A 25949-nucleotide genomic window follows, 5' to 3' on the forward strand; every position below is an offset into this window, starting at 1 on the left:
AGTGTCTAATACTAAATTACATCCAAAGGATTTCTCTGATGAACTCAACTTTTTCCACCGCAGGCTGTATACCACAATTGAGGGATGACCTGACAACCAGACAAACTCGTGGAAATTGTTCAAGTGTGAAATAAAACTCCTCTACGATACAAGTTTTCGGACCGCGTTTTTTTTTTTCTTTTTTCTGCATATTCGAAAACACAACTTAATTCACAATTCATGAAATATATTAAAAGTAGCACTGATAAGGAGTTTTTTCTAAAATAATAATTAATTTAGATTAATCACAGGTTTATAATTAATTGTGATTAATCACCATATCACACATGCCCATTTTTTATGTATTTTCTTGAAAGAAATATCAATAATGACATGGTAGGATTAACTTTGATACATTTTTTTGCATAAAAAGGAGCTAAAACATAGAAGTAGTAGTAGTAGTTGAAGTGTGAAATAAAACTCAACAAAGTTGAATATCCTCTACGATACAAGTTTTTCGGATCGCAGGTTTTTTTTTCCTGTATATTCGAAAACACAACTTAAGTCACTACTCATGAAATATGTTAAAAGTAACACTGATAAGGAGTTTTTTCTAAAATAATAATTAATTTAGATTAATCACAGGTTCATAATTAATCATGATTAATCACCTTATCACACGTGCCCATTTTTTATGTATTTTCTTGAAAGAAATATCAATAATGACATGGTAGGATTAACTTTGATACATTTTTTGGCATTAAAAAGGAGCTAAAACATAGAAGTAGTAGTAGTAGTTGAAGTGTGAAATAAAACTCAACAAAGTTGAATATCCTCTACGATACAAGTTTTTCGGATCGCAGGGTTTTTTTTCTGTATATTCGAAAACACAACTTAAGTCACTACACATGAAATATGTTAAAAGTAGCACTGATAAGGAGTTTTTTCTAAAATAATAATTAATTTAGATTAATCACAGGTTTATAATTAATCGTGATAAATCACCATATCACAAATGCCCATTTTTTATGTATTTTCTTGAAAGAAAGATCAATAATGACATGGTAGGATTAACTTTGATACATTTTTTGCATTAAAAGGAGCTAAAACAGAAGTAGTAGTAGTTGAAGTGTGAAATAAAACTCAAGAAAGTTGAATATCCTCTACGTTACAAGTTTTTCGGATCGCTGTTTTTTTTTCTGTATATTCGAAAACACAACTTAATTTACTATTCATGAAATATGTTAAAAGTAGCACTGACAAGGAGTAAAAAATTTTTTTTAGATTAATCACAGGTTTATAATTAATCATGATTAAGCACGATATCACACCTGCCCATTTTTTATGTATTTTCTTGAAAGAAAGATCAATAATTACAGGGTAGGATTAACTGATGTAAATTAAGTGGTTTCTTTCATATCTGAATATTTTAAGTCAGATTTTAATTGTGTTAGTATGAGCAATATATTCAATATGATACAACTACAGCAATAATCACATCTCTACAGATTTTCGAAAATATAATTCTGGTTTTGGAGGAGCGTGTAAGCAACAGAAAACGAATACGCTTACCTCTGACGACTGGTGAAAGAAGCTGCAAAGAAAGGCTGAAGCAGCGGCTTTGCACACAAGGCGTCGCATTTGCATCATTCAAATCGACAAGGAATCAAACTTACACTTAAGACGTGCATTTACATGGACGAGATGAGCACACCGGATGACCCACCCTCCGGCGTTGCACCTTGCACAGGAAGACAGAGGAGCACCACAGGGCACAGCACAGCAGTTTGAGTCACTGCTATCATTTTTTAAAAAGGAAATCCGATGGCATCCGAACTTTTAGACAGGTGAGAAGAGGCGGCGGCGATGGTGGCGGTGAGGGGGAAGGAAGTCAGGAGGAGCAGCAGGCCGTGACCTCACGCAGCCGTCTCCTGTTACAGAAGCAGAGGTCACACACGTTTAGATAATCCTTCCAAGCACAAAACTACTGCATGTATCCGATGTAGGTGCTACTAAATGTACTATACACTGTAGTACTACAATTAAATTATCTTTGCCCATGATGAGTTTATTCCAACTTTTTATCTTAATATTTTCACTTTATTCTTAGAAAATTACACTTATTTCCATTTCTGATGTGTTTCCCCGCCAACTATTTCAACATTATGATATTTTGAAAAATGCTACTGTTTTGTTTCTCATAGTACTGCCTCTTAAAAAAAGTAAAACACAGAGAGTGAGACTGCACGGCTCCTCCCCCTTCCATAGTGAATGGCCGCCGGCGAGGCCTCGTCAAGCACGACCTCCGCCAGGCAAGCTCATTTCCTGCTCCATCGCCTCACAGATGACTCCCAGGAGCCGCACTCTGATGGTCCTAACAGCCGTGTGATTGGGGTGGGCAGGGGTCCAAGCAGTCCAACAGTCGCACCCCCGTCCCTGTACACAACAATAATAATAACATGAGCAATAATAACATAGCACCTTTGATCATAATAGGACCTTTCCTGGTATTTTTAGATCCGGTTGTGTGAAAGTTGACACTCTTTCCCACCTCATTATGCTAATTGAACACTCCTGATGGAAATAGCGTCCATCACTCAGCCAGTCCACACTGAAATATCTCAACATCTGCTCCCTGGCATCCCTTTAGAGCCATCTGAGTAGTGGAGCACCACCACCAGGTGACCTTTAGTGACCTACACCAGTGGTGACTGTGTGGAATATTTTAACCATATCTGCTTTTCATTCCAAAACAAAACTGTTGTTTAAACCGGTCCAGGATATACCCCCGAAGAAGAAGCTGGGATAGGTTCCAGCATACCAGCAACCCTACTGAGGATAAATGTTATAGAATAAGACTAATATAGGGCTAAAGATGTGCTCTTAAACACAAATACTAATTCATTGATTATTGTTTGGCTGCACAGTGGACGAGTGGTTAGCACGCAGACCTCACAGCTAGGAGACAAGGGTTCAATCCCACCCTCTGTGTGGAGTTTGCATGTTCTCCCTGTGAATGCGTGGGTTTTCTCCCACATTCTAAAAACATGCTAGGTTAATTAGCGACTCCAACTTGTCCATAGGTATGAATGTGAGTGTGAATGGTTGTTTGTCTATATGTGCCCTGTGATTGTGTATAACAGTATAGTGTATAAAAATATTGTATATAATATAACAATATAAGTCACTAAAGTCATCATACAGCAACTTCACACTCAAATATACAAACATGTACCAACATGAATATAAAACAAAAAAAACAACTCCTTAAAAGTTTTCCCATACTGTATTGCATCTGAGCAACACATTCATTGGGGTGCTGCAATGACGTTAGCCCCTCTCTGGGCTCCTCAAATAAAGATACACATCATCAAAAGTATGAGATGCAAGATGTATTTACTACACTAAAACGGTCTGAATGTTTAATGAATGTTAAGGAATGTTTCCTCCCACATTCCAAAAACATGCTAGGTTAATTGTCGACTCCAAATTGTCCATAGGTATGAATGTGAGTGTGAATGGTTGTTTGTTTACATGTGCCCTGTGATTGGCTGGCGACCAGTCCAGGGTGTACCCCGCCTCTTGCCCGAAGACAGCTGGGATAGGCTCCAGCACCCGCTGGTGAAAATAAATGAATGATTTCTGTTTTTTTTTTTACATTCTTTTTATGTCTCTGTTAAAATAAATATACACATACAAAGGATGCTCTGTCGATGTAAACCCACTGAGGGACGAATAAAGGCATATCTTATATTTACATCGCTGTGTAGTGTAGGTATATATTTTTATATATTTCAAGCCCCCTACCTTCCCCCTGCTGTTCTATATTAATGCAAGAAATTACACAAAAGCAGAAAAAGCGCCAGTGGAAGGTATGAAATATCAGATGAGACACCTCTGGGCTAAAACGTGTGACGCCTCAGATAATCCGCTAACAGGCTTAATTTCCCTGACAGGTAACCTACATACTGCTCATCTTCTATGACTGCCACTACATTTATCAACACTATTATTTCCTATGCAAAAAAAAATTAAAAAGTATTTCTGTGAGCGGCTCAGCAGGACAAGGTCTCTTTAAGTCACTGCAGCCATTCATGAGGAGGCTTGATTGACCGATTGATAAAAGAATCGATTTGCAGCTTGCTCTTTTGTGTGAATGCTGAATCAATATTATCCAGCATCACATTAAAAACAGGACACCCGCAATGTCGACCCTACACTCCGCCACGCTGATTTTTGCCATGTAGCTGCAAGGCCACTGATGGCAGGGGGGCCCATTGTAGTCGAGGTCATGCGGCGTGAACGAATGGAGTCCACGTCTGGCCTCGCTATTGTGTGGAGGCAGCGGGCCGTGACTCCACTCCCAGCTGTGGGATGAAGCCCATCACCAGCCTCTTGAATGACGATGGGATGGTGCCGCCAATGAAAGGATCATTAGGGTAATATTGGAGATAAATACATCCATGAAATGCCATTTTGGCGAGCTTTGTGGGCTTGAGAATGCATTTTTGGCTACCATTGCATGCTCAAGGCATCCTTTAACAGCTTGACTATACATGTGGAACAGAATAGGGGTGTGCGGGGGGCCACTTAAACACTTTACGCTTTTTGCTTATTTTGTTATTGTGACGTCTTGCTCTATTTTTCACATTGTTTGTTTGTCTTTGGTTCGATTTTATTTCTCCAATGTGTAAAACGTTGGAGTAGCTCCTAAGACGTACTTTGGACACCCCTGCTCTAGAAAGTGCAATAAATATCTTTTCATTGTTATTTAATCACTGTATACCTGTTAGCTGGACCTTCTCAGGCACTCAAGGTGTACCTTACACAGATGAAACTGAAAAAAAACAATTAAAATTTATTTTAAAATGGGCTTTCAGTTCCAAAGTGAGTGATAAGAATATTATTATTATATATATTATTATAATTTATTTAGAACCACACATACACACACAATAAAGACGTTGTGGTTGTCGAAAAGTCCATGAATGCATCTCGCTGTTTGTCTCGTGACAATGAGGAAGAGACGTTATTTGCTGTTGGACATGGGACTGCTGTTGACGTGTTCGTGTCAGAATAACACAAATGCGGAAAGTAGGAGGAGGACGCGGAAGTAGAGCACCCGGAATTACCAATTACTCTAAACTGAGTCCACTCTCACAAACAAAACACAAACAAACTACAGTCGACGCCGAATATTCCTGACAGGGTATAACACCTTGAACCCACCACCGTATCCTTCGTCTCAATGGCGGCAAGTTCGCCAACCATTTATAAAATTAATTATAAAAATATTTCCCCTTTGCAATTAATTAACATTTAGCATAATGTGGGTCACAGGCAGAGAAATCCTTCTAGTTTCCTTCTAATCTGACACAATCCCTCTTGTTGGATATGGAGGAAGGACAATCAGGCTTATCGTGTTACACAAAGGGTGTTAAACACTCAAAGATCACAACACAATGCTACAAAGCCAAACTGTTTAAAGTGGTTTAAAAGTAGACAGGACAATTGAACTGAATACTTACAAATTCGTGGCTGTGTAGTTCAGCAAATAAATACGAAAATAAGGGTTGTTTTATTAACTCCAACAAACACGGTGATAAACGAACTCCATTAATAATGACTTACAGGGTTCAGGTGTATTGTTGACACCAAAAAAAGGAGGGAAAGTCAAAACCCCGGAAGTAAAGTAACACTTGAGGCAAGGATGACGCAACAAAACCGGAAATGGATGACAATGAATCAGCAACAGTCGTTAATTAATACAGTACGCTAATCAAGCTAGATGTATGAATTAATGTTTATGAAGTATATACCATTATAGGTACTCAAAATATTATATTACTATCTTGAATATTACACATATTGTTAAATGAATAATTCTTATTTTTGTAAAGGGAGAATGTTTATAACCACATGAAAATTGTAAGCTAGTCTACATAATATTAAATAAAAAAATAAATGTGCTACAGTCACATACTCCAACAAACACGGTGATAAACGAACTCCATTAATAATGACTTACAGGGTTCAGGTGTATTGTTGACGCCAAAAAAAGGAGGGAAAGTCAAAACCCCGGAAGTAGAATAACACGTGAGGCGAGGATGACACAACAAAACAGGAAATGGATGACAATGAATTAGCAGTTAATTAATACAGCATGCTAATCAAGCTAGATGTATGAATTAATGTTTATAAGTTATATTTATATATACCATTATAGTTACTCAAAATATTAGAAGACTATCTTGAATATTAAACATAGTTAAATGAATAATGCTTATTTTTGTAAAGGGAGAGTGTTTATAATCACATGAAGATTGTAAGCTATGCTACATAATGAATAAATAAATAAATGTGCTAGTCACATACCTATATTTTTAGAACTTTTTATATAAACATATATATATATATATAAAATATTGGAATGACTGTGTACTGGCGTCACTACATAAGGAACCAGTAGCGTTCATGCTTGGTCTATACGTCAGACATGTTCCACACTTACTCACCTCCTTTGTGTCCCAAAATGGTGCACAAGGGAGGGGCGAGTCTAATGTAAGGGATGTTTTATTTTGGAAGCTTGTGTCAAAAACAATACACAATGTGACCCCCCCCCCCCCCACCCTCTTTTTCACCACCAGGCTGGGGGCTAAAACAAGTCTGGTTTAATCCTGAGGTGCATGTTTTGCCTCACGCTACAATAGAGATGCACTCACCCATATTTACAGCCTCATCAGTCAAGCCGCCATCTTGTTTTTCCAGGCCTCCCCACACACCTTCACTGGCTTTATCGCCACAATTTTACCAAAGGAGGCTTCAATTTTTTTTAATCATGTTTGCTGGTTTCCCCTGGAATACATTACGGCCCCACACGCCATTTTCCTTTTCACCGTGGTTACCCAGCAGGTACCCCCCCCCCCCCCACACACACACCCCACTATCCTATGATAAGTTGTTATCAGTGTCAGCCAGATGGAGCGTAAGCGCCACCTCCGGACTTGCTGCTCTCAGATTAGCATCGCCACTCTCTCCTGTGTTATAATTACCAAGATAAGTCTGTTTAATGAGGATTATTTCCCCGCTTTGATTTATTCCTCCGCTGACGACAACACCTCCACGCCTAGACGGGTAGCGGATGCATGGTCCAAGGGCGGTTCATAACGATATATAGCACAAAGGCTCCTTGCTGTCCAACTGAAATGAGAAAGCAGTGAGAATAGCGCACACGGCACCGCAATTCTACCAGAGGGGGGTTTAAAAAAAAATACCCACAATGCACCACTTGATGCTTTTGTACAGAGGTGACCCACTTTTGGGGCGGGGAGGGGGTTATTTTTAAGCTCTCTGCAGACAAGGTCAATGCTAAGGTGAAGAGGCGCTGTGTGCCGTTCAAGTATTTTTTTATAAAGAATAACTGCTTGCGCTAATAAAATGGAGGAATGAGCCAATGTGCTACTAAGTAACTGTTGCATGAGGTATTTCATGCATATATAATCTAAAGACTGTATGGGATTTTTCAAAGTATTAAGAAAAAACCAACAGTTCAAGTCGGAGCTGTGTTGCACCATGACAAGCCTACTAATCTTTTATGTAACAAGATAACCACTAACCCTATGCTTGCACCACCCAAAGGCCTGATTGGACTCCAATGTGTCTGTGGAGGGGGTCCAGATGCTCTTTTTGCCAAGGAGGAAGAGGGAGTCTGGACTGTGTGTCCCAACACCTGCAGTCACAAAATGGCAGCTGGCCTCAGATCAGTTATGAGTCCAGCTTCCTGTCGCTTCCATACAAGGTGAAGTGTATCACCTAAAAAGAAGAAGAAGAAGAAAAAAAAAAGCACGGTTGCGTCTTCTCATGCATTTCAGCCCCCACACCCTCTTCTTAGGACCAGCATGCACCTGTCCCCTCTGGCCAGGCATCCTCGCCGCCCACCATCACGACTGATGCTGTTGAGATGGAGAATGAGATGAGACATGACGGAATGGGTTCACGTCAAATGAGGGTGGGGGTGGTTATTGGGGTGCGTGGGCTTGTTCAAATAGCTGTGTGTGTGGGGGGGGGGTGTAAGTTGAATCTGTGTAAAAAAAACAAACAAAAAAAAAACAACAAACAGCAGGGAAGTTATTAATAAAGAATTATCACCCAAGCGCCCTCCACCAGATAGAAAACCTCAAATTAACGTCTTTTATTAATAAGTTTCATTTATATAGTTTGTAAAGAAAAAAACAGCTACTAATACAGACAAAGAAACAACATGAAATCCACCATCTTGGCCATAGGGCCAAACAGCAGCATTGTGTTATGTATGCACCGCCATCTGCTGGCCATGTCACGTACTACACCGGGCTTCAATATCGGAAAACAAAGTGAAATGCGCGGGTATTAAATAGCAGTACTTTGAGGTATATAATGCAATTATGATGACTAAATAGTATCACCCTATCAAAATGCTTTCTGTGACTCCCCCAAGTGGTGGGAGGTGAGAATGCAACAACCTGGACCTTTTCCCCGAGATGGGCAGCAGCTGACCGTTGGCTTTCATGTGGTCGATCCTGCGCGAGAGTTCGGCGTCGCTGTCGATGGCCAGCGTGCACCTTTGAGCGTAGCTCACCAATGTTTCCTCGCCGGGGCGAAACGTGCCCACCAGCGGCGCCACGTCCTTGCCGGCCAGGTGGAGCTCGGCGATGGAAGCCGTGTTGGCGATGGTGTTGCGGTCGATGCAGAGGTGGCGAAAGGCTTCGCTCATGCTCTTCTTTTTGATGAAAGCGGAGAGCACCTGCTTGTAGCGATGGATGACGTACTGCACCCCGGTGGCTGGAGGGGGAATACCACAGGAAATGTCATTAATGGTGGTATGTTAGTTCATTTGTAATGGTACCAATTGAAGAATGCTACATATGCTTTTTTTTTTTTTTTATTATTATTTTCAAAATTATTTTGAAAATTATTTTGAAAATTATTTAATTTTTATTTTTTATTATTTTATTTAATGTTTATTTTTTAATTTTTATTTTATTTAATTTTTTATTTTTATTTTTTTTATTTTTAGAATGCTACATGTGCTACAATGCTACATTTGATCCTTGGCGGAGGTCTTCTTACCTCTCTTTCTGCAGTAGTCTTTGCCTTTCTTGGACCTCTTCTTCTCCTTATGGTGCTTCTTTCTTCTGAGCTCACTGGAAGCTGCAGACATGACGGATGAGTCCGATGCTTCAGACCCGCTATCGCCGCTGGCAGAAGAATTTGAGGACGCTCTGTCTCTTTTTCGAGATTTAGCCTCTGGGTGAGCTCCTTTGTTGGCCTTGGACACTGTAGAGAATGACTAGAATTAGACCAGCAATGGTGAATGTGACACCCGAACTCAGCTGACCTTCTGTGGCGGGACCAGGTGATGCAAAGGAGCGACTTCTTGTCAGGTTCTCAATTTGACTCCGTAGGAACTTGCGATCCTGCATTAGATCTTCCACCTGGCGCTCCAGGGCGGCGATGCGTTCTTGTTTACTCTCCAGCATGCACTGCAACCTGGTCATAGTCAGCAGGACCTTCGGAGGCAAGCTCTCAAGGTGTGAAGAAGCTGGTTGGACAAGAAGATGATTAGAACATACCGGTTCCGTAGCGGTGTACAATGTAAGGGACATAAGCATTCACTTGACATGGCGCTGCTGGGCGTGTTGTCTTGAACCACATCTGCTGAGGTCGCAGCTTGGAAGCTCTCCCACTTGATGATACGGACGTCATCGTGCTCCTGCTTCAGCCAGGACGGCGAGCCGAGCCTGTCATTGCTCCTTCTCGCACAACTTGAATCGATCTCCACGCAGGGAGAATAACCTGACACCTCCTGCTGCCACAAGGACGACATCTCCTGAATTCATAAACATAATGTAAGTAAAAATAAAGTTATTAGTGTATGCATCATGGCTAAATTCATTAATACAATTCTAAATATTACAAAAAACATTTGATGGAATTACAATTACTCTTGTATGCATTAGGAAGCTACTGGCTCCCTCTAGAGGACTAAAGCAGTATTGCAAGACACAATTGACTATTCATTCGTTCGTTTTCTACCGCTTATCCTCGATTAAACGACTAATTCTACCTTTAATTTGTTAAATTATTCATGTTTATACAAGTCATTACGTCACACACTGTTCGTACTTAATGTAGACTAACCCTAGTGGTGCATTAAAGGGTCTACGTTGAGCATAAATATGTGATTCTGAAACAGGAAGTGGGGCTGTCTACCCCCACCTTCATGTTACCATGGAGACCATGATGGATTTAATCTATTAATAATAATCCAGCGACAGACCATCGTTTACGGTCGAAATAATGTATTTTACACTTCCACGAATATGTATTAAACAGTGCTTGCTGGTAAACAAAGCGTCCACCATCTTACTGCGGTGTCTGTAATTAACGTTAGCTTTCATGCACCAAAATGGATGCTAATGACCACTGGTGCCGTTAATTGCCGGCAAAGACGACACAAAAGAAGCCTCGAAACGACGAAAAACACGCACCTCGACCTACCTTGAAGAGATGAAAAGCTGGTCACGATGTTTGAGCGTGTCAATCAGGGTGGAATGTCACGGTTTTTTCCACTAATATACACAACAAGAAAATGAGACTCACATAGGCATGCCGGAGTAGGCGGGGCCTCGGAGCAAGAGAGCGAGCGTGATAATCGAATGGGATGTTGCCTTCAGGTTTGATAAGGAAAATCGTACTTTCCAATATGTAAACGGAGCTTTTAAGGGAATCACAAGGGAAAAAAGGGGGGAAATATACGTGAGATAACTTTATTTAATGCTACATTTACTTAGCTATATCAAGGCATACAATATTTTAACTCTTAAGCTGATGTTAGTGTTGATACGATCATCACATGATTGCACGAGTTGTATTTGAACACACCGCAGCTGCCACGGACACATACATGTTCAAATGTTACACAATGAGCTGGCCTATATTATTCATATACTATTAATAACATTAATTTAATACTCTAGCTGTTAGTCATAGGATATAAAAATATAATATAAAGTGAGGTGTAGTTGTGTTTGTCAAGTGTTTCTACGTGTATTATCGGACAGGAAAAAAAAAAAAAATTATGTAAATCAATACACAGAAATTATGTTCAATTTACTTTGCGTACGCGAACCATGTGACTGGCCCAATGTTGTGTAAATCTCCAGTTTGTCCAGTTTTTAATTCAAGTATTCATTTTTTTAAAAAGCAGCATTTGATTATATCATATTATATTATAGTATTAGGTTATTTTGCTGCTTAAGTGGCAGTGCCTTCAGGTCTTTTAGGCTTAATAAACTGGTTAAAATTGATAAAAACTGGATAAACTGGGATGTCCGGCAACATTTGAGCTCCTTCAAGCCACAAGGAGTGATTATTGTTTATAATCAACAACAGCGGAGACACAAGTAGTCGAATAATACGAACACATCAGTAGATCAGCGTATGTTGCAGTAGTAAGGTCATGGATGGAAAATGGAGGCAAGACACTGGCCTCCAGATGACGGACAGAAGTCAACACAGTGAAAGAACTGACCTTTGACCTTTGTCACACTGGCAATCGTCGGGAGTTGTCTGCGATTGTTATTGTGCTGCATCCAACTCTCTCATACGTCCATGCCTTTAAACTCCCTTACAGTAAAATCACAGTCCTTAAACTCACCACCCAGCTCCCTAAAATGATTAAAAAACTGACGTGGGATCAGTTGGTTAGTAGCTACAGATTTTCAGTGTCGGGGTCAGAGGTTTAAAAAAAAAAAAAGAACACAACACAGTAACCTAACATCACATGTTGGTGTGCGGCGGCGAAGCGTCCTCAGTGGCAGATGGCCAACAGGAGGCGCTTGAAGTCGCCGCTGCACTCGCCCTTCAGCGCGTCCTTCAGGGACACGTCGTACTTCTCCAGGTAGAGGTCTTTGATGGTCTCCAGGTCATACTGTTGATAAAGGCAAAAATAGCTGACATAAACGCAACACATAAACGCAACACATAGTAGTATCAACTTACCTGTAGACATTAGAAAGGCAAACTGGCAAAAATTTGAAGGATTTTCATCATAATAATCAATTATTATTATCATTATTTTTGCTATATTATTACTACTACTGTTATGATTCTTATTATTTTTACCATTGCAATATTTATGATTTGTTATAGAATAAAAATAGCTTCCAATGTGGGTGTTATTATAAATATTATAATAAAATTAGAATATTATGACATAAAAAATACAAACTTTTATTTAATTAATTTAAAATAATATTCCAATAATTGTATTATAAATATTATTTATTATTATTAGCATTGCAATCTTTATGATTTGTTATAGAATAAAAATAGCTTCCAATGTGGGTATTATTAGAAATATTTTAATAAAATTAAAATATTATGACATAAAAAACACAAACTTTTATTTAATTAATTTAAAATAATATTCCAATGATTGTATTATTATTATTATTATTATGCACATTATGGTAATTCATATTAGAATATTAATTAATAAGTTAACTTTTACCATTTAACTATGTCATATTATAATATCTTTTATGAAAATGTATAAATATATAAATATATACTTGTATATATTACATTAAAAATAATTACAAAAATAATAATTAAAATATATAATAAAAATATTTTCATTATAAATATTAAATAATTTCCAAAATACTTTCTATCATTCCAAACATTAAATAAAAATATATTTGTACATTTATATATAATTACTTCATATTATTATAATGATTATTATATAATGGTTTACACAATATACAATACTTTTTACCTTGATAGAGGCAGTATTACCTCAGAGCGGACCACGATGATGCGAATGAGCGTGTCTTCATCAGTCCCCGCCCCCTTCATGGCGTCGTGAAGACGTCTGGCAAAGTACAGCTGCGGGTTCTTGGCGACTCTCACTGTCAGCGTCGAAAAGAAGGATGTTCGGTGAGGTGACATCATTTCTCAACCTGTTCATTAAACCCACCGAGAGCGACGTAGCATCTCTTTAAGGTGCCTGAAGTCTCGCTCTCGATGGCGTCCAGAATTTCGGTGCCAGACAACTGCGTGGATTTAAAAGAAGTCAGGAAGTGGACACGGATCTTTAACATTAGAACTCACCTGCTCGTACACCTTGAACGTAGCCTGGAGTTGCAGGTAGTTCCTGGAGGCCAGGATGTAGCTGAAGGTGGACTCGTCGGTCCCGAATCGGCCCTCGCCAGCCTGAATAGCATACATATAACTTACAGTGAGGCCAACAACTACACGAAGAAGACACTAGGTACCTCAAAGAGACAGGTGGCGTCCTCCTCCGCCAGAGCCTCGTCCACCTCGTAGCTTTCATCCCTGTTGCCCTGTGATACCAACAGCAAACACTAAATGCATTAGCATGCGCGCTAACAAAAACATAAGTCTAATAGCTGGAGTAAAGGATGTGTAGCGCACCTGCAGAAGAGCCATGAGCAAGTTTCGGACGTCGCCGCTAGTGTCGCCCTCGATGTCTGCTTCCAGGTCACGCTCGTGCACTGAAAATGATAATGGTTTTATTTCATTTGAACATGCATCAGATTACAATTGAATGCATCACATAATCAGTTCACAGTTCCACATGTCCAAAAGGAGTAGGAAGAAGCAAAGCTTATTAAATCCTACCCCTCCATCTGGTACTTTTACAATCAGTAACTGTTGTAGTTGTTCACTTCCTGCTTTCCTAATATAGATTAAGTTTTTTTTTGTTGTTTTTTTGGGGCGGGGGGTTGTTTTTTTTTCTCCCTTATTATTTTACTATATTTGTTTTTTTTTGGGGGGGTTCCCCTTATTATTTTAGCATAAATAAAACAAGAAGTGATGTAATCATGTGACAAAATACCAATTCCCTTGTAGTATTACTACTGTAAATGCTACAATTAAAGCCTCAATTCAATTCCTCAATTGTAGCAGTCTGCTCCTTACTGCTGTGACAACATTGGTTCTATCTGTGTTGTGCAATAGAGTACACATGTTAATATGTAGCAACCATGCGGTCCACAAAACGCTGTTATGATTAGTCAAGTATCCAGCAGCTTTATCTACCTCTGCATGCGCTTTAGAGTGTTGCCACTGAGCTGTTGCTGTGAAAGGTGTGTGTGTTTCTTTGGTTGAGCTATGTAAGGATAGCTATGTTTTTCTTTGCACTTTTTCATGCACTCCAAATCATTATTAAAGATATTATTACCTCAAGAAAATTAGTGGAAGGTTAAAGTGTGATGGAATGTTTTGTGTGTGTTTAAGGTCAGCAAATAAGTCAGCTATTAAATCAACGAACAAGGAACGGTAAATTAGTACCTTGAAAGTAGCATTCCTTAAACATGGCGACATCCTGAGAAAAAACACCCAAATAAGAATAAAGACAAGTTCGAGACTAGGTGTCAATGTGTGTGTGTGACAGACCGCGTTGGTGGCGGTGCAGAGGATCTCCACCAGCACGTCCTCGTCCGTGCCCGCCCCCTTCATGGCCCTCCTTAGCTCCTTGACGGCATAAACGACGGGCGGGTCCAGCATGGCCAGAATGGCCTTCTCAAAGTTACCCGACAGCTCGCTCTTCAGGACATCGACCAGCTCCTAGCGACATATAAACCCTCAATGATGCAAATGGAGACTCTCAATATATGATATGTGCGGCACACTCACGTCGTCATATTTGTCATAATACGCTTGTTTGATTTCCTGACGTTGATCGGAGCTGCGGTTGGCCAGGATGTCGATGATGGCCTGCTCGTCGGTTCCTGTAAAGCATACAAATGTTATCCTCATTCTACTTGCGGTGGTGATTCCGAAGCGGACTTCCTCCAACTCACCCAGTCCTTTGCAGGCTTTGCGGATGGCCTTGATGTCGGCGAGGACGTCGAAATCCTCGTAGGGCACAATGGTGGGCTACAGGCGAAAAGGACAAACATTTTGATTATTATCATTTCTTTGCATTGTTTACGGCTCATGTGTGTTTTTAAGCCTTTACACAGTGGTGCAGTGGACAGCTCGCCAAAGCACTCATATCCATCGGAATAGGAATCAAACACATCCTATACAATTGAAGTGCAGTTGCTACATTATACATACAGTCCAACTATCACCTATTTTTCTAATGAAGACGCTCTGCATTGTATGCTAACATGTCTTTCAAAGGATTTAGTATACAACCCATAGGGGGCGTGACTTTAATTCAATTCCATGACCGTGAATGCAGCAGGCTCATTCGTGACAGGCATGCAGGGCCAGCAAAGCTCCAGGGAAAGAATTCAAGGCCCCTCTTTAGTTTTAAACAAACACCAGTGTAGTGGAAAAGTGGACACTTGTGAAGATGGGAGGGCTCAGGAAGCCCACCACTCAATCCCAGGTTTATGCTGAAACCTTTACAGTTTTGGCAATTAAATCACTTTTTTTCCAAGACTTTTGAAACATCAATGGAGTTTTACTATATCTTCCATTACAAGACAGTGAATGCAACACGACCCCTCCCCCATGTAACGGAGCTGCGATGAATTCCGCAGGGGAGTGGCCTCCTCCCCACGGTACACCCCCCACCACCGTCCTACGTTATTGTGGAACCTAATTTACAAAACAGTGACGCGAACTACAACAAGTGAAAAGTAGCGTGAAATTACGTCATGTTACGCAACCAGAAAACGTATCAAAATACACGTACTCGAAAACTGCGACATTAGCTAATCAAGTAAGAATTAAGCTAGCATATTTGGATCGGGACTTGAAGGTGTCAAAAGCTTAGACAACAGAACCCACACCGACCTGGCAGTTTCCCATGACTGGACCTCTTGAATCCGGCTAGTGGTGCTGATACTGGGGGGTTGGCTTTCTCCGGGATAGTTTTTTGTCGTCCGGTCCAGTATCTGTGGAAGGGAGCGTGTGACGTCATCACGGACCGCTACGTCGCACTCCCCACATTAGACCCTGTCAATTTTTACACGAAATCTATTACCCGTTAAAAATGTTGTGTTGTTCATTTAATGAGTATATTTTGATACTCATATAAACAATAATCATATAAATGTGAGGATAATTGAGACACATATGAGAAAAAAGAGAGGCATGCAGGAACACTGCCGACTAATGGCCAAACACATTAACTGCACTTTATTCGCTATGGGAATATATACTGAAAAAATCGAATGTAGTTGACTTAAATGTTATTTCAACTGCATTACATGGTCAAAATATTATATATACAAGGAGTAAATAGTTTTAGTACGCTTGTAGTGGTTAGCGATGTTTTTCAGTCATGTGATTTGTTTACTTGATTAAATCAAGCCCTTTGTCTAGCATTTTAAACTGACTTTTTGCTTTAATCACATCTAATTAAATAATCAATACAACCTTGTTATAAAATATATCATTATTCAGCGATACTGTTCATTTTAATGACTCCACTTACGCTCTAGTAATGCTTTTTTAGTTTAAAAATTTGTTAAAACACGTAAACATCACATTGCAACTAAAATGTCATTGAAGTGACGTCGCCCTCTGGTGGCCATAAGACAAAATGCAGTGAGAGTGCCTAGATATACCCACGAGAGGGCGTGCCATGTTTAGCTGCTGTTTGCCTCATATATTTGTTGTACTGCAATGATCTAATAATAAAAAATATAAACATAAATGTAAATATATTGGCCTCAATCGACCTTAATACAAAAGATGGCGCTATAGTGATGTAATATATTTATCACACAATTGTTTAAAATGAGGGTCAAAATATTACTCACAGTATGATGCATTAGCGTTGACAACAACGTTGACCCTAATGAGGATAAGCGGCATAGAAAATGGATGGATGGATGGAACTTGAACCCTAACCAATAAGATACAACACATAAGGATGAGCAATAATAATGTGAGCTTGCATTGTAGGCATGCCCATAACAATCTGACAAAACATGACAGCTCATGTATTGGACCGCCCTCGCACACAATGAATCATAAAGTGACTTAATAGTGTTTGAATTATCTGACTTTTGCTGCACCTTGCCTCCATCCAGCAGCTACCTGCAGGCAAAGAAAACAGTTAGCATGTTGCTATAATTGGCTGATGAAGGTTGATGACGTCAAAGACATTTTTTTTTTACTGAAGGAACACTTCAACAGTGTGACTCACTGGTGTTCTGGCCTTGGGCTTTGTGCTATGTTGGTACTGTATATATACAGTATGTTTGCGTGTGTATGTGGTGACAATAGTGATGATGAGTCAAATATTACACACGGTGTACACTCGAAACAAAGTGCAGATGAGTGCCTGCTTGTCCTCTACACACACACACACACACACACACACACACACACACATGCACAGCCCTTTTTGTTAGTGCAAGAGTCTTTAAATTCCCACACATCATTACAAATGGGCATATTAAATAAACATTATATATATATATATAATTCATATATAAATATTTATAATTTATAAGAACAATATATAAGAATTATATATAATTATATAAGAATATTATACATTATATAAATATAAATTATAAAACAAAATGTTTTTAAAATTGCCCAATCCCAGTGTTAAAATGCACTTTATTATTACCAAACACAGCTAAAGACTTTGGTGCAAGGTAGTGGGGTCAAAGGTCAAATTCGTGCATGTTTTCGTCACTTTTGCGTCTGTTGGCTGACACACTTTTCCTGCTTATAAAACAGCAGCGTTCGAACCCTCCCACCAGGCGACCCTCGTCTTTGTGAGTCAACGGCACACACACACACACCAAATGAAAGAGCGATGAGTCACTACCGGTGTGTGTGTGTGTGTGCCCCCGTACGCCAGCTTCAAACAGCTGAAGGCTAAAAATATGAGCAGACGTTGGCTGTACAGTAAAAGACTACAAACATGTCCGCTGTCATTTCAGTCAAGTCACACACACACACAACACTACAAGAAATAGCTGAGAACAATAAATGGTTAATATATATAAAAGTACTAATATTCATTCATAATTTTATAGTGGGTTACTTCCCTGACTAAGCAGCAGACGTATCGATCTCCTGGATTCCCAAAAAGGCTCCGGTGTTGTGTCGAGTTAAGCTAACAGGAATCAATGCTAATGTCTTTAGCGTCCTCTCAGCTGACATACTTTCGGAAGTAGCCTCATTATTATTTCTTATGGATTTTAACGCTGTAGCCTATAATCTTTCTAATTTTGACCACATATAGAACCTAGTGGAAGGTCTTATTCCAAAAAAAGGCAAGGATAGCCAAGCAATGTCGTACTAGCATGACAGCATGATACAGCATAACCTGACACATAGCTAATGCTGCATTTAAGACAGTCGGACATTTCGGACTTCAAAGCACAAAAGTCTGAAGATTAAATAAACGACGATATAAAATGTATTAATATTATGTATTAATATGAATTTGCTATACTGAATTAGGTCGTAAAAATGAAATGACAAATCTTATCGCAGTTGTCGGGGTATGTTTTACATTACAGAGCAGTCCAATTTCAATGACGTCATCATTTACTTCCTGTGCACTGCTGACTCCTTCACGTTGAAAGCATAAGAAAAAATGTTATTTTCGGAACATTTTCATAATATTTTGCCTCTTTCCTTGGTCTTTGGCCAAAACAAGCATTATTATTTCTTATGGATTTTAACGCTGTAACCTATACTCTTTCTAATTTTGACCACATATAGAACCTAGTGGAAGGTTTTACTCCAAAAAAGGCAAGGATAGCCTAGCAATGTCGTACTAGCATGACAGCATGATACAGCATAACCTGACACATAGCTAATGCTGCATTTAATACAGTCGGACATTTCGGAATTCTGAAGATGAAATAAACAACGATATAAAATGTATTAATTTATATTAATACTACTTATTAATATTAATTAATTATACTGAAATGACACATTTTATCGCAGTATGTTTTACATTACAGAGCAGTCCAATTTCAATGACGTCATCATTTACTTCCTGTGCACTGCTGACTCCTTCATGTTGAAAGCATAAGAAAAAATGTTATTTTCGGAACATTTTCATAATATTTTGCCTCTTTCCTTGGTCTCTGGCCAAAACAAGCAGCAGTGAAAGCATTCTGGGATGCTGGCCATGGCAATCCAAAGTGGTGGTGACGTGTGAGGCTTTTAAGGGAGGAGGATGATGAAGAAGTGGAGGTCGGGATGCAGTCAAAATACTTTTCATAGAAATATTTATTGCAGAGGAGGTATCTTTTTTTATGTACATGCTATCACAATGTAATACAATAGAAATCTACCAAATATATGGATGCTATAAGCTTTGTCATAGAGCAAGACAGTGGCTTAAAGAGACACAATCACTCACTATACAACTTGTAACAGTCCATTTACATCTTTTTTTCATCTTTATTATTATTATTTTTTTTACTCGTTTGTTCTATCGAGGGCAGTGAAACATCGGTCCAACTAATTTCTGGAATTCATGCAGAAGCCACAAGATTTACGACGTTACAGCATTGAATAGTAGTAGTAATAGTAGTAGTAGTAGTAATAGGAATAGTAGTAGTAGCAAGGGTTTGATTGACAGCAGGTTCTAAGGTCTGATTAGTGGACAAAGAGAGTGTCAAGAACGGAGGTGTGTGTGATGGGTTGACAGCGTTGACAAGCGTTTCGTAATACTTCCATGATGTAAAGACGGAATGTCGCAGTGTTATTATTATTATGGTCTGTCATGACCCAAAGAGATGTTTTGGTATGGAGGGATTTTTTTGTGTGTGTGCAAAATTAAACAAATAATAAGCCACAAAAATATGAATAATTATTTTAACTATTTTATGACCAATTTATTAATAGTGTCATTATATTTTAAATTTTTTAAACATAATAGATAATTATTTATAATACATTTATAATTTAATAAATTTCACATGAATTAAAATATAACGTAATGTATGAAATTGTCCATTAGTTAATCAAAATATTGTGAAGTAAAATTTAAAATAATTAAATTGTGAGATCTCAACATTATAAAAAAAATATTAAGTATTTATCTCCTGGCTTGTATATTTTATGACGAATTTATATATTTTTTAATCATAATTTTTAACATAAAATAATAATTATAATTATTTGATTATTTAATACATTAGTTCACATGTTTATTTTGGTGATTTTGGCCCTCCAAAAATTAAATTTAATACAATTTACTGAATATAATTATAGATAAAAATAAAATATCAATTAAATATTATCAATTTAAATGTAGCAATGTATGTATATGAATAAATTATGAAATCTCATTTTTAACAATAAAGGATATATCCATCTTTTTATATTATTTATTTAATAAACAATACATGTATTCATAAATTTTAATTATTGATGTCACTGGCTTTATATTTATTTAATTTTGCGGAAAAAAAATTAAAAAATGTAAAGTATCGGCACCGGGAAGATGTGGTTATTGTGAATATTTCTCGCCATGCAAATAAATAAAACATTCGGAATTACAATCAGTTCACGTGGGAATGTAATAATAAAGATATTTTTCCAACACGGACAAAAAAAAAGGCTACTTCTTCGTCAGACATACAGCTTAGTTAGATTAGATTAGTCATCATCAGGGCAGTACAATTCAACATGGCAGTGCTTCCTAAGACCCTTTAAATACTAAAACTTGATACTTCCTGGATTCTAACCCAAAAACTTAAGTGGTTTAGATCGAATTGCTGCCTTCTTTTTGCGACGTTGATTACAATGAAGTCGACAGATAATCACAGATAATCAGTGACGACATTCAGTGACGACATTCCAACACAAGACATAGTCAACTGGACCGGCTTTTGCGTTATTGTTTTTCCGACTATTCCGCTTTGGAATACACTGAACTGAGCGCGTGACACAAGTAGTTACGACATTTTGATACAAAACGTGACCACAAAACGAAACCTTCAGAAGGTTTAGTTATATCATTCATCGACGCCGCTAAGTCTAAACCTGATAATGCTAGCGAGCTATGCTACATGTTGGATACAGGAAAATGGGTGATTGTTATTAAATTCATACTAAATCTACTTTTTTTTTGTAGTATTGAAATAAAGATTTCTGGTTTTGCTGTTAGCGGATTAGCAGGGTTGCTAGGCTAGTGCTAACACAAGCTAGGTGGACTTTGTAGTTTTTACAGTAGACCCCCGCTATTCAAAGTGTGAAAAAACACAAACAATGGACACGCCCAAAAAAAGGAAAGCTACTTTGACAAAAATAAATGAGTTATGTTATTTTTATTTATAAGATTGGCAACATTTAAATTAGCTAGTTTGGAGTACGGTGAAACCGCAGTCCTCAGCGTCTTTTTCTGTTTAGCGAAAAAAAAAAACGTACACCCAAATTGCGTACAATTTCTGGTTAGCGTACAATATTATGTGCGTGTGTGAGTCCCACTGTTTTTAATCCCAGACATTAGCTTGCTCTGTTAGTTTGCTAACAAAAACAGACATTCTGTTAGCTTGCTAACAAAATGACGCCCGTTTATGTCATCATTTGTCGATTCTAAACAATGTTAACACAAAACACGTTTTTATAGTTTTCCAATTATAGTTTAAGACAAATAAAACGATTCTAAATGCATATAATTTCCAAATAAAGGGGATAAATTAACATTTAAGCTGACTGTTCCCAAAGACACGATGTGGCAGCAAGATCAACATCTTCCACTTGATCACCATCTTCCTGATTTTTCATGAGTTATTTCTGGAATTCAGTAGTGTCTCACATTCTTTATTTAAATGTCGAAACTTTCTTTGGTTCCATGCCGAGTTCAAGGTCGGAAACACGACTGAATTCCAGAAATAATAATCAGAAGAAGGTGTTGATGTTGCTGCCGCATTGTGTCTTTGGGAACGATCACGTCTTCAGTGAAGGTAAAAGTAACCTTAAATGTTCATTTACCCTTTTTGTTCATCATTTATATGTATTTATATACATTTCGGTATGCAAAATTGTATTTGTAATACTATAAAAATGTGTATTTTGTTAACATTTTTGGCTTTCTGGTACATATTTATCAGATTTACATGATTTCCTATGGGAAAAATTGATTTGGTTAGCATCTGTTTCAGTTAGAGTCGGACCTCCTGGAAGGAGTTAATAACGCTAACCAAGGTTTTGCTGTATTGTGTCGTTACACGCGGGCATTAATGTCTGAATTGAACATTTACAGTAACACTAAGAAAATATTCTTTGATTACTACTCAAGATCCGGAAAAGATACTACTAATCAGATCCGGAAAATATGCATCTCACAGTTATCAAAATTATTCTAAATTCACTTTCACACAATAAAAAAAAGGCTGTACGGTGGTTAGCGCTCACAGCTAGGAGACCCGAGTTCAATTCCACCCTCGGTCATCTCTGTGTGGAGTACTCCGGTTTCCTCCCACATTCCAAAAACATGCTAGGTTAATTAGCGACTCCCAATTGTCCATAGGTATGAATGTGAGTGTGAATGGTTGTTTGTCTATATGTGCCCTGTGATTGGCTGGCCACCAGTCCAGGGTGTACCCCGCCTCTAACCTGAAGACAGCTGGGATAGGCTACAGCACCCCCCCGCGACCCTCTTGAGGACAAGCTGCAGAAAATGAATGAATGAATGTTAGTTTTTGGGCTGCACAGTTTGCGCACAGGCCACACAGCTAGGAGACCCGAGTTCAATTCCACCCTCGGCTATCTCTGTGTGGAGTTTGCATGGGTTTTCTCCGGGTACTCCGGTTTCCTCCCACATTCCAAAAACATGCTAGGTTAATTAGCGACTCCAAATTGTCCATAGGTATGAATGTGAGTGTGAATGGTTGTTTGTCTATATGTGCCCTGTGATTGGCTGGCTACCAGTCCAGTGTGTACCCCGCCTCTAACCTGAAGACAGCTGGGATAGGCTCCAGCACCCCCACGGCAGAAAATTAATTAAATGAACCAAAAAAACAACTATTCCAGGCATACAGTACATACTATTATACTTAATTATTTATTATTTAAATAATAATATTTATAACATAATAATATAATATTATTAATATAAATTTATTCTATTAAATTTTTAAAATAATTTTAATTAATATAATAAATTAATATAAAATGAATAATAATATTATATTATCAAAGCATATGAAAGCAAAGCATCTTCCTGCTGTAAAATGTTGGAAAGCACCATTAAACCACATTGTATTTGTTGAGCAACGTAAAGAGATACATGAATACGCGGGGATCTACTGTATATATTTTTGCATCTTTTTGCGGGTTTGGTGTCGTCGACCGATACGGACATCATGAATGACCCGAGCGGCGGTGATTGACATTTGTTGACATAAGACGAGACAATGCTTACTTACTTACGTACTTACTTAGGCACATACAGTACGTCTTTCCCCCCGCTGACTCTTGAGGACTACAATGAAATGAGGACCTAGAAGAAGAAGAAGGTGAAAAGGAGAGTGTGGTCTGTTAATGGAGTTGGCTAAAGTGCTTCAGACTGAGAAGTTTGTCCCCTCGTTGTTGCCGTATTCTTTGGCTTTTGCTTCAACCTCAGTGTCCTTTTTTTTTGTTTTTTTCCGAATGTAACTGCTAATTGAGTGACGAGGCTGAATCAAAAGTTGCATAATTAGTCTTAAGATTTGTCCCCGGCATGTCCCTGTAGTCAAGTGGAATGCTCGTTATCATTGTTGTAAAATCTGTCAAAAAATGACCCAAACCAACCCAAAAAAAACCTCATAAAGGAAGGCAACTTTGTGGAACGGAATTTCATTCGAGTCACCTACTTGTAGTAAAATGTAATATTTAAGTGTTTTCCAAAAAAAAAAAAAAAAAAAAAAGACATGGACAGCGAGAGCGTCAGTGGTCCCGAGGTGTCACGCCTTCTTGTCCTCAAAGTCCCACGGACAAACATCAGCCTTCTTTGGAGCGGCACCAGGATTGGGAATGCTCCTCATCGCTTTGTCTTTTTTATCTGATGTGTCCTCAAAGTCCCACGGACAAACATCAGCCTTCTTTGGAGCGGTGCCGGGATCGGGAATGGTCCTCATCGCTTTGTCTTTTTTATCTGATGTGTCCTCAAAGTCCCACGGACAAACATCAGCCTTCTTTGGAGCAGCTCCGGGATCGGGAATGCTCCTCATCGCTTTGTCTTTTTTATCCGATGTGTCCTCAAAGTCCCACGGACAAACATCAGCCTTCTTTGGAGCGGCTCCGGGATCGGGAATGCTCCTCATCGCTTTGTCTTTTTTATCCGATGTGTCCTCAAAGTCCCACGGACAGACTTCAGCCTGCTTGGCTTTGACCGCTCCGACATTAGCGCTTTTCCGCTTCTCCACGGCCACCGCTTCCTGATGGCTGTCCGCAGCATCCCGTGGACAAACCTCGGCTAATCTCTGCTGAATTTCGGAAGGTTTATTTTTATCCTTTGATTTTGTTCGACTTTTCCCGTTCTCGCTGTCTTTGGATGTTTCTTTTTCTTTTTCAAGTGTTCTCTTTTTTGAAGGAGATTCCCTAAGTTTGGAACTCTCAGGATTAGGTGGTACGTCGGATTTGGAAGGAGAGATTCCGGTTGGAGCGTTCCTGCCTTGACATTCCAGAGGCGAGGTTCCTTTTCTTTGCTTGGTTGTTGGACAAGTCTCCGTGGTCTCGCCAAAGTCCCACGGACAAACGTCTTCTCGGTTTGTTTTGGGTTGAGGTTTGGTCGCTTCCACGTGACTGGTGTCCTCCCACGGACACACTTCCTCTCGAGGTGTCTTCTGTTTGACGGCGGATGTAGACGGATCTGAAGTTTTCTGTTTCTGTGATTTTCCTACCTTGGTGATACCTCCGTGGACGGTGGTGGTCTCCTTGGGTGCGATGGAGACATGTTTCTGGACCTTGTTTTCAGAAGGTGTTGGAAGGTCCTCCACCTCCCATGGACACACCTCAGAAAGATCGTAAAGATCTTTTCCTTTGACTGGATCGCTTCTGGTTTTTGGAGGGTTCTGCTTCTGCTCAACGTTCTCCGCTTCTTTTGTGTTCTTCTTATTGCCGTCCTCGACATTTTGCGTCTTCGCCGTCAAGCCAAGTGTCTTCTCTTTGGCGGTGGCGATGACGCTGAGGGACTTCTGGAGCATGGATGCACGCGCATGAAGAGGTTTCTTATCGGCGGTGAGGTTGTGGGCGCTGGCCGACTTGCAGACAAGCGGAACCGACTCGGTGGACTCGCTCGGAGCGTTGAGGTTCTCGCTGGACTTCTTCTTGGCTAGCTTTTTCCCCATTAAGGTGTCCAGGAGAGAACCTTCAGCCACGGTTACCTCCGTTTTATCTGCGGCGGAGTTGCCGGAGTCTTCGCTCGGATCTCGTACGTGGTCATAGCTGCTGTGAGATTTCTTCAAGGAGAACACCTTGTTCTTCAACGTCTCCTCCTTGACGGGCTTCACCGTCTGATCAAACGGGTTCTTCTTCAGCATGCAGATGCTGTTTCGGTTGCTCCCGTGTTCCCCGATGTCCTTTTCTTCACGGCTGCATTGGCGATGCACCGATTCAGGAATCTCGGTGATGCGTCTCATGAGGGAACGACCGAGACCTTTCTTGGAGCTTCGCTTCTTCTGGAGGTGAGGGTTGTTGGCCAGCATCTTCTTCCTCTTGTAGATCTCCAACTGGGAGTAGAGCTTCTTTAATTCCTCCTATGTGGTCAAGAATGGAAGAAAGAAGTCAGTCGCTACTTCCTGTTGAAGAACCGCACAATTAAAACAGATGTTTTTTTAAAAGCAGACATTCTACTGCACATGCTCTACAGCGGTCATGACACCTGACTACAAACATGTCCGTCCAATGATGCACTACAGAATATCACATGCGCACTGAAAAAAAAAAAAAAAAAAAAAGACGACAACAGTTTTGGACAGCATCAACGAAGGAAACAGATTGTATTCAGTGTTAGGTCTGAAACAGCC

At 39.3% G+C, this 25949-nt stretch overlaps 4 protein-coding genes across 13 annotated transcripts in view; all 4 read right to left on the reverse strand.

Annotated features, from left to right (window-relative positions):
- myo3a (myosin IIIA) overlaps positions 1–7680 on the reverse strand; it is a 45159-nt gene extending 37479 nt beyond the window's left edge. For 2 of the 6 annotated variants that reach the window (XM_078792295.1, XM_078792290.1), the window contains exons 1-2: positions 5508–5967; positions 1656–2415 (exon numbers count right to left, since the gene is read on the reverse strand). The gene's annotated coding sequence lies outside the window, so the exon portion shown is untranslated. Of the gene's footprint in view, positions 1–1655; positions 2416–5507; positions 5968–6701; positions 6858–7595 lie in introns of those variants that run through there. The other 4 variants (XM_078792294.1, XM_078792292.1, XM_078792291.1 and 1 more) reach the window with 4 other exon arrangements.
- A 402-nt stretch (positions 7681–8082) lies between these two features.
- Positions 8083–11280, reverse strand: LOC131109063 (uncharacterized). Of its 2 annotated transcripts, XM_058060623.2 has the most exons (5): positions 10519–11280; positions 9634–9847; positions 9356–9559; positions 9088–9294; positions 8085–8799 (listed from the first exon to the last, which is right to left on the reverse strand). In XM_058060623.2, the coding sequence occupies exons 2-5, from the start codon at positions 9842–9844 to the stop codon at positions 8420–8422; spliced, it is 1002 nt and encodes a 333-aa protein (XP_057916606.1). In that variant the 5' UTR covers positions 9845–9847; positions 10519–11280; the 3' UTR covers positions 8085–8419. The 2 variants fall into 2 exon arrangements, with proteins under 2 accessions (XP_057916607.1, XP_057916606.1); XM_058060624.2 differs by having other exon boundaries at positions 8083–8799; positions 9634–11280.
- Positions 11281–11289: 9 nt separating this feature from the next.
- On the reverse strand, positions 11290–17362 carry anxa13 (annexin A13). 3 transcript variants are annotated; one of them, XM_058060627.2, is made up of 12 exons: positions 16770–17362; positions 15799–15960; positions 14853–14928; positions 14686–14780; positions 14446–14613; positions 14341–14374; positions 13462–13541; positions 13302–13370; positions 13138–13239; positions 13004–13079; positions 12823–12935; positions 11290–11950 (listed from the first exon to the last, which is right to left on the reverse strand). In XM_058060627.2, exons 2-12 carry the CDS (start codon positions 15811–15813, stop codon positions 11831–11833), a joined length of 948 nt encoding a protein of 315 aa, XP_057916610.2. In that variant the 5' UTR covers positions 15814–15960; positions 16770–17362; the 3' UTR covers positions 11290–11830. The 3 variants fall into 3 exon arrangements, with proteins under 3 accessions (XP_057916610.2, XP_078648436.1, XP_057916608.2); XM_078792310.1 differs by having other exon boundaries at positions 14446–14616; positions 15799–15899; positions 16770–17361; XM_058060625.2 differs by having other exon boundaries at positions 14446–14616; positions 16770–17361.
- A 1562-nt stretch (positions 17363–18924) lies between these two features.
- gpr158a (G protein-coupled receptor 158a) overlaps positions 18925–25949 on the reverse strand; it is a 64119-nt gene continuing 57094 nt past the window's right edge. For both annotated transcript variants that reach the window (XM_078792312.1, XM_078792311.1), the window contains one exon: positions 18925–25679. In XM_078792312.1, coding sequence (XP_078648438.1) covers positions 23886–25679 — 1794 coding nt within the window. In that variant the 3' untranslated portion in view covers positions 18925–23885. The remainder of the gene's footprint in view (positions 25680–25949) is intronic.

This window comes from Doryrhamphus excisus, linkage group LG7 (genome assembly GCF_037039965.1).
Source record: "Doryrhamphus excisus strain RoL-2023G ecotype Guam linkage group LG7, RoL_Dexc_Guam_v1.1, whole genome shotgun sequence".
NCBI lineage: Eukaryota > Metazoa > Chordata > Actinopteri > Syngnathiformes > Syngnathidae > Doryrhamphus > Doryrhamphus excisus.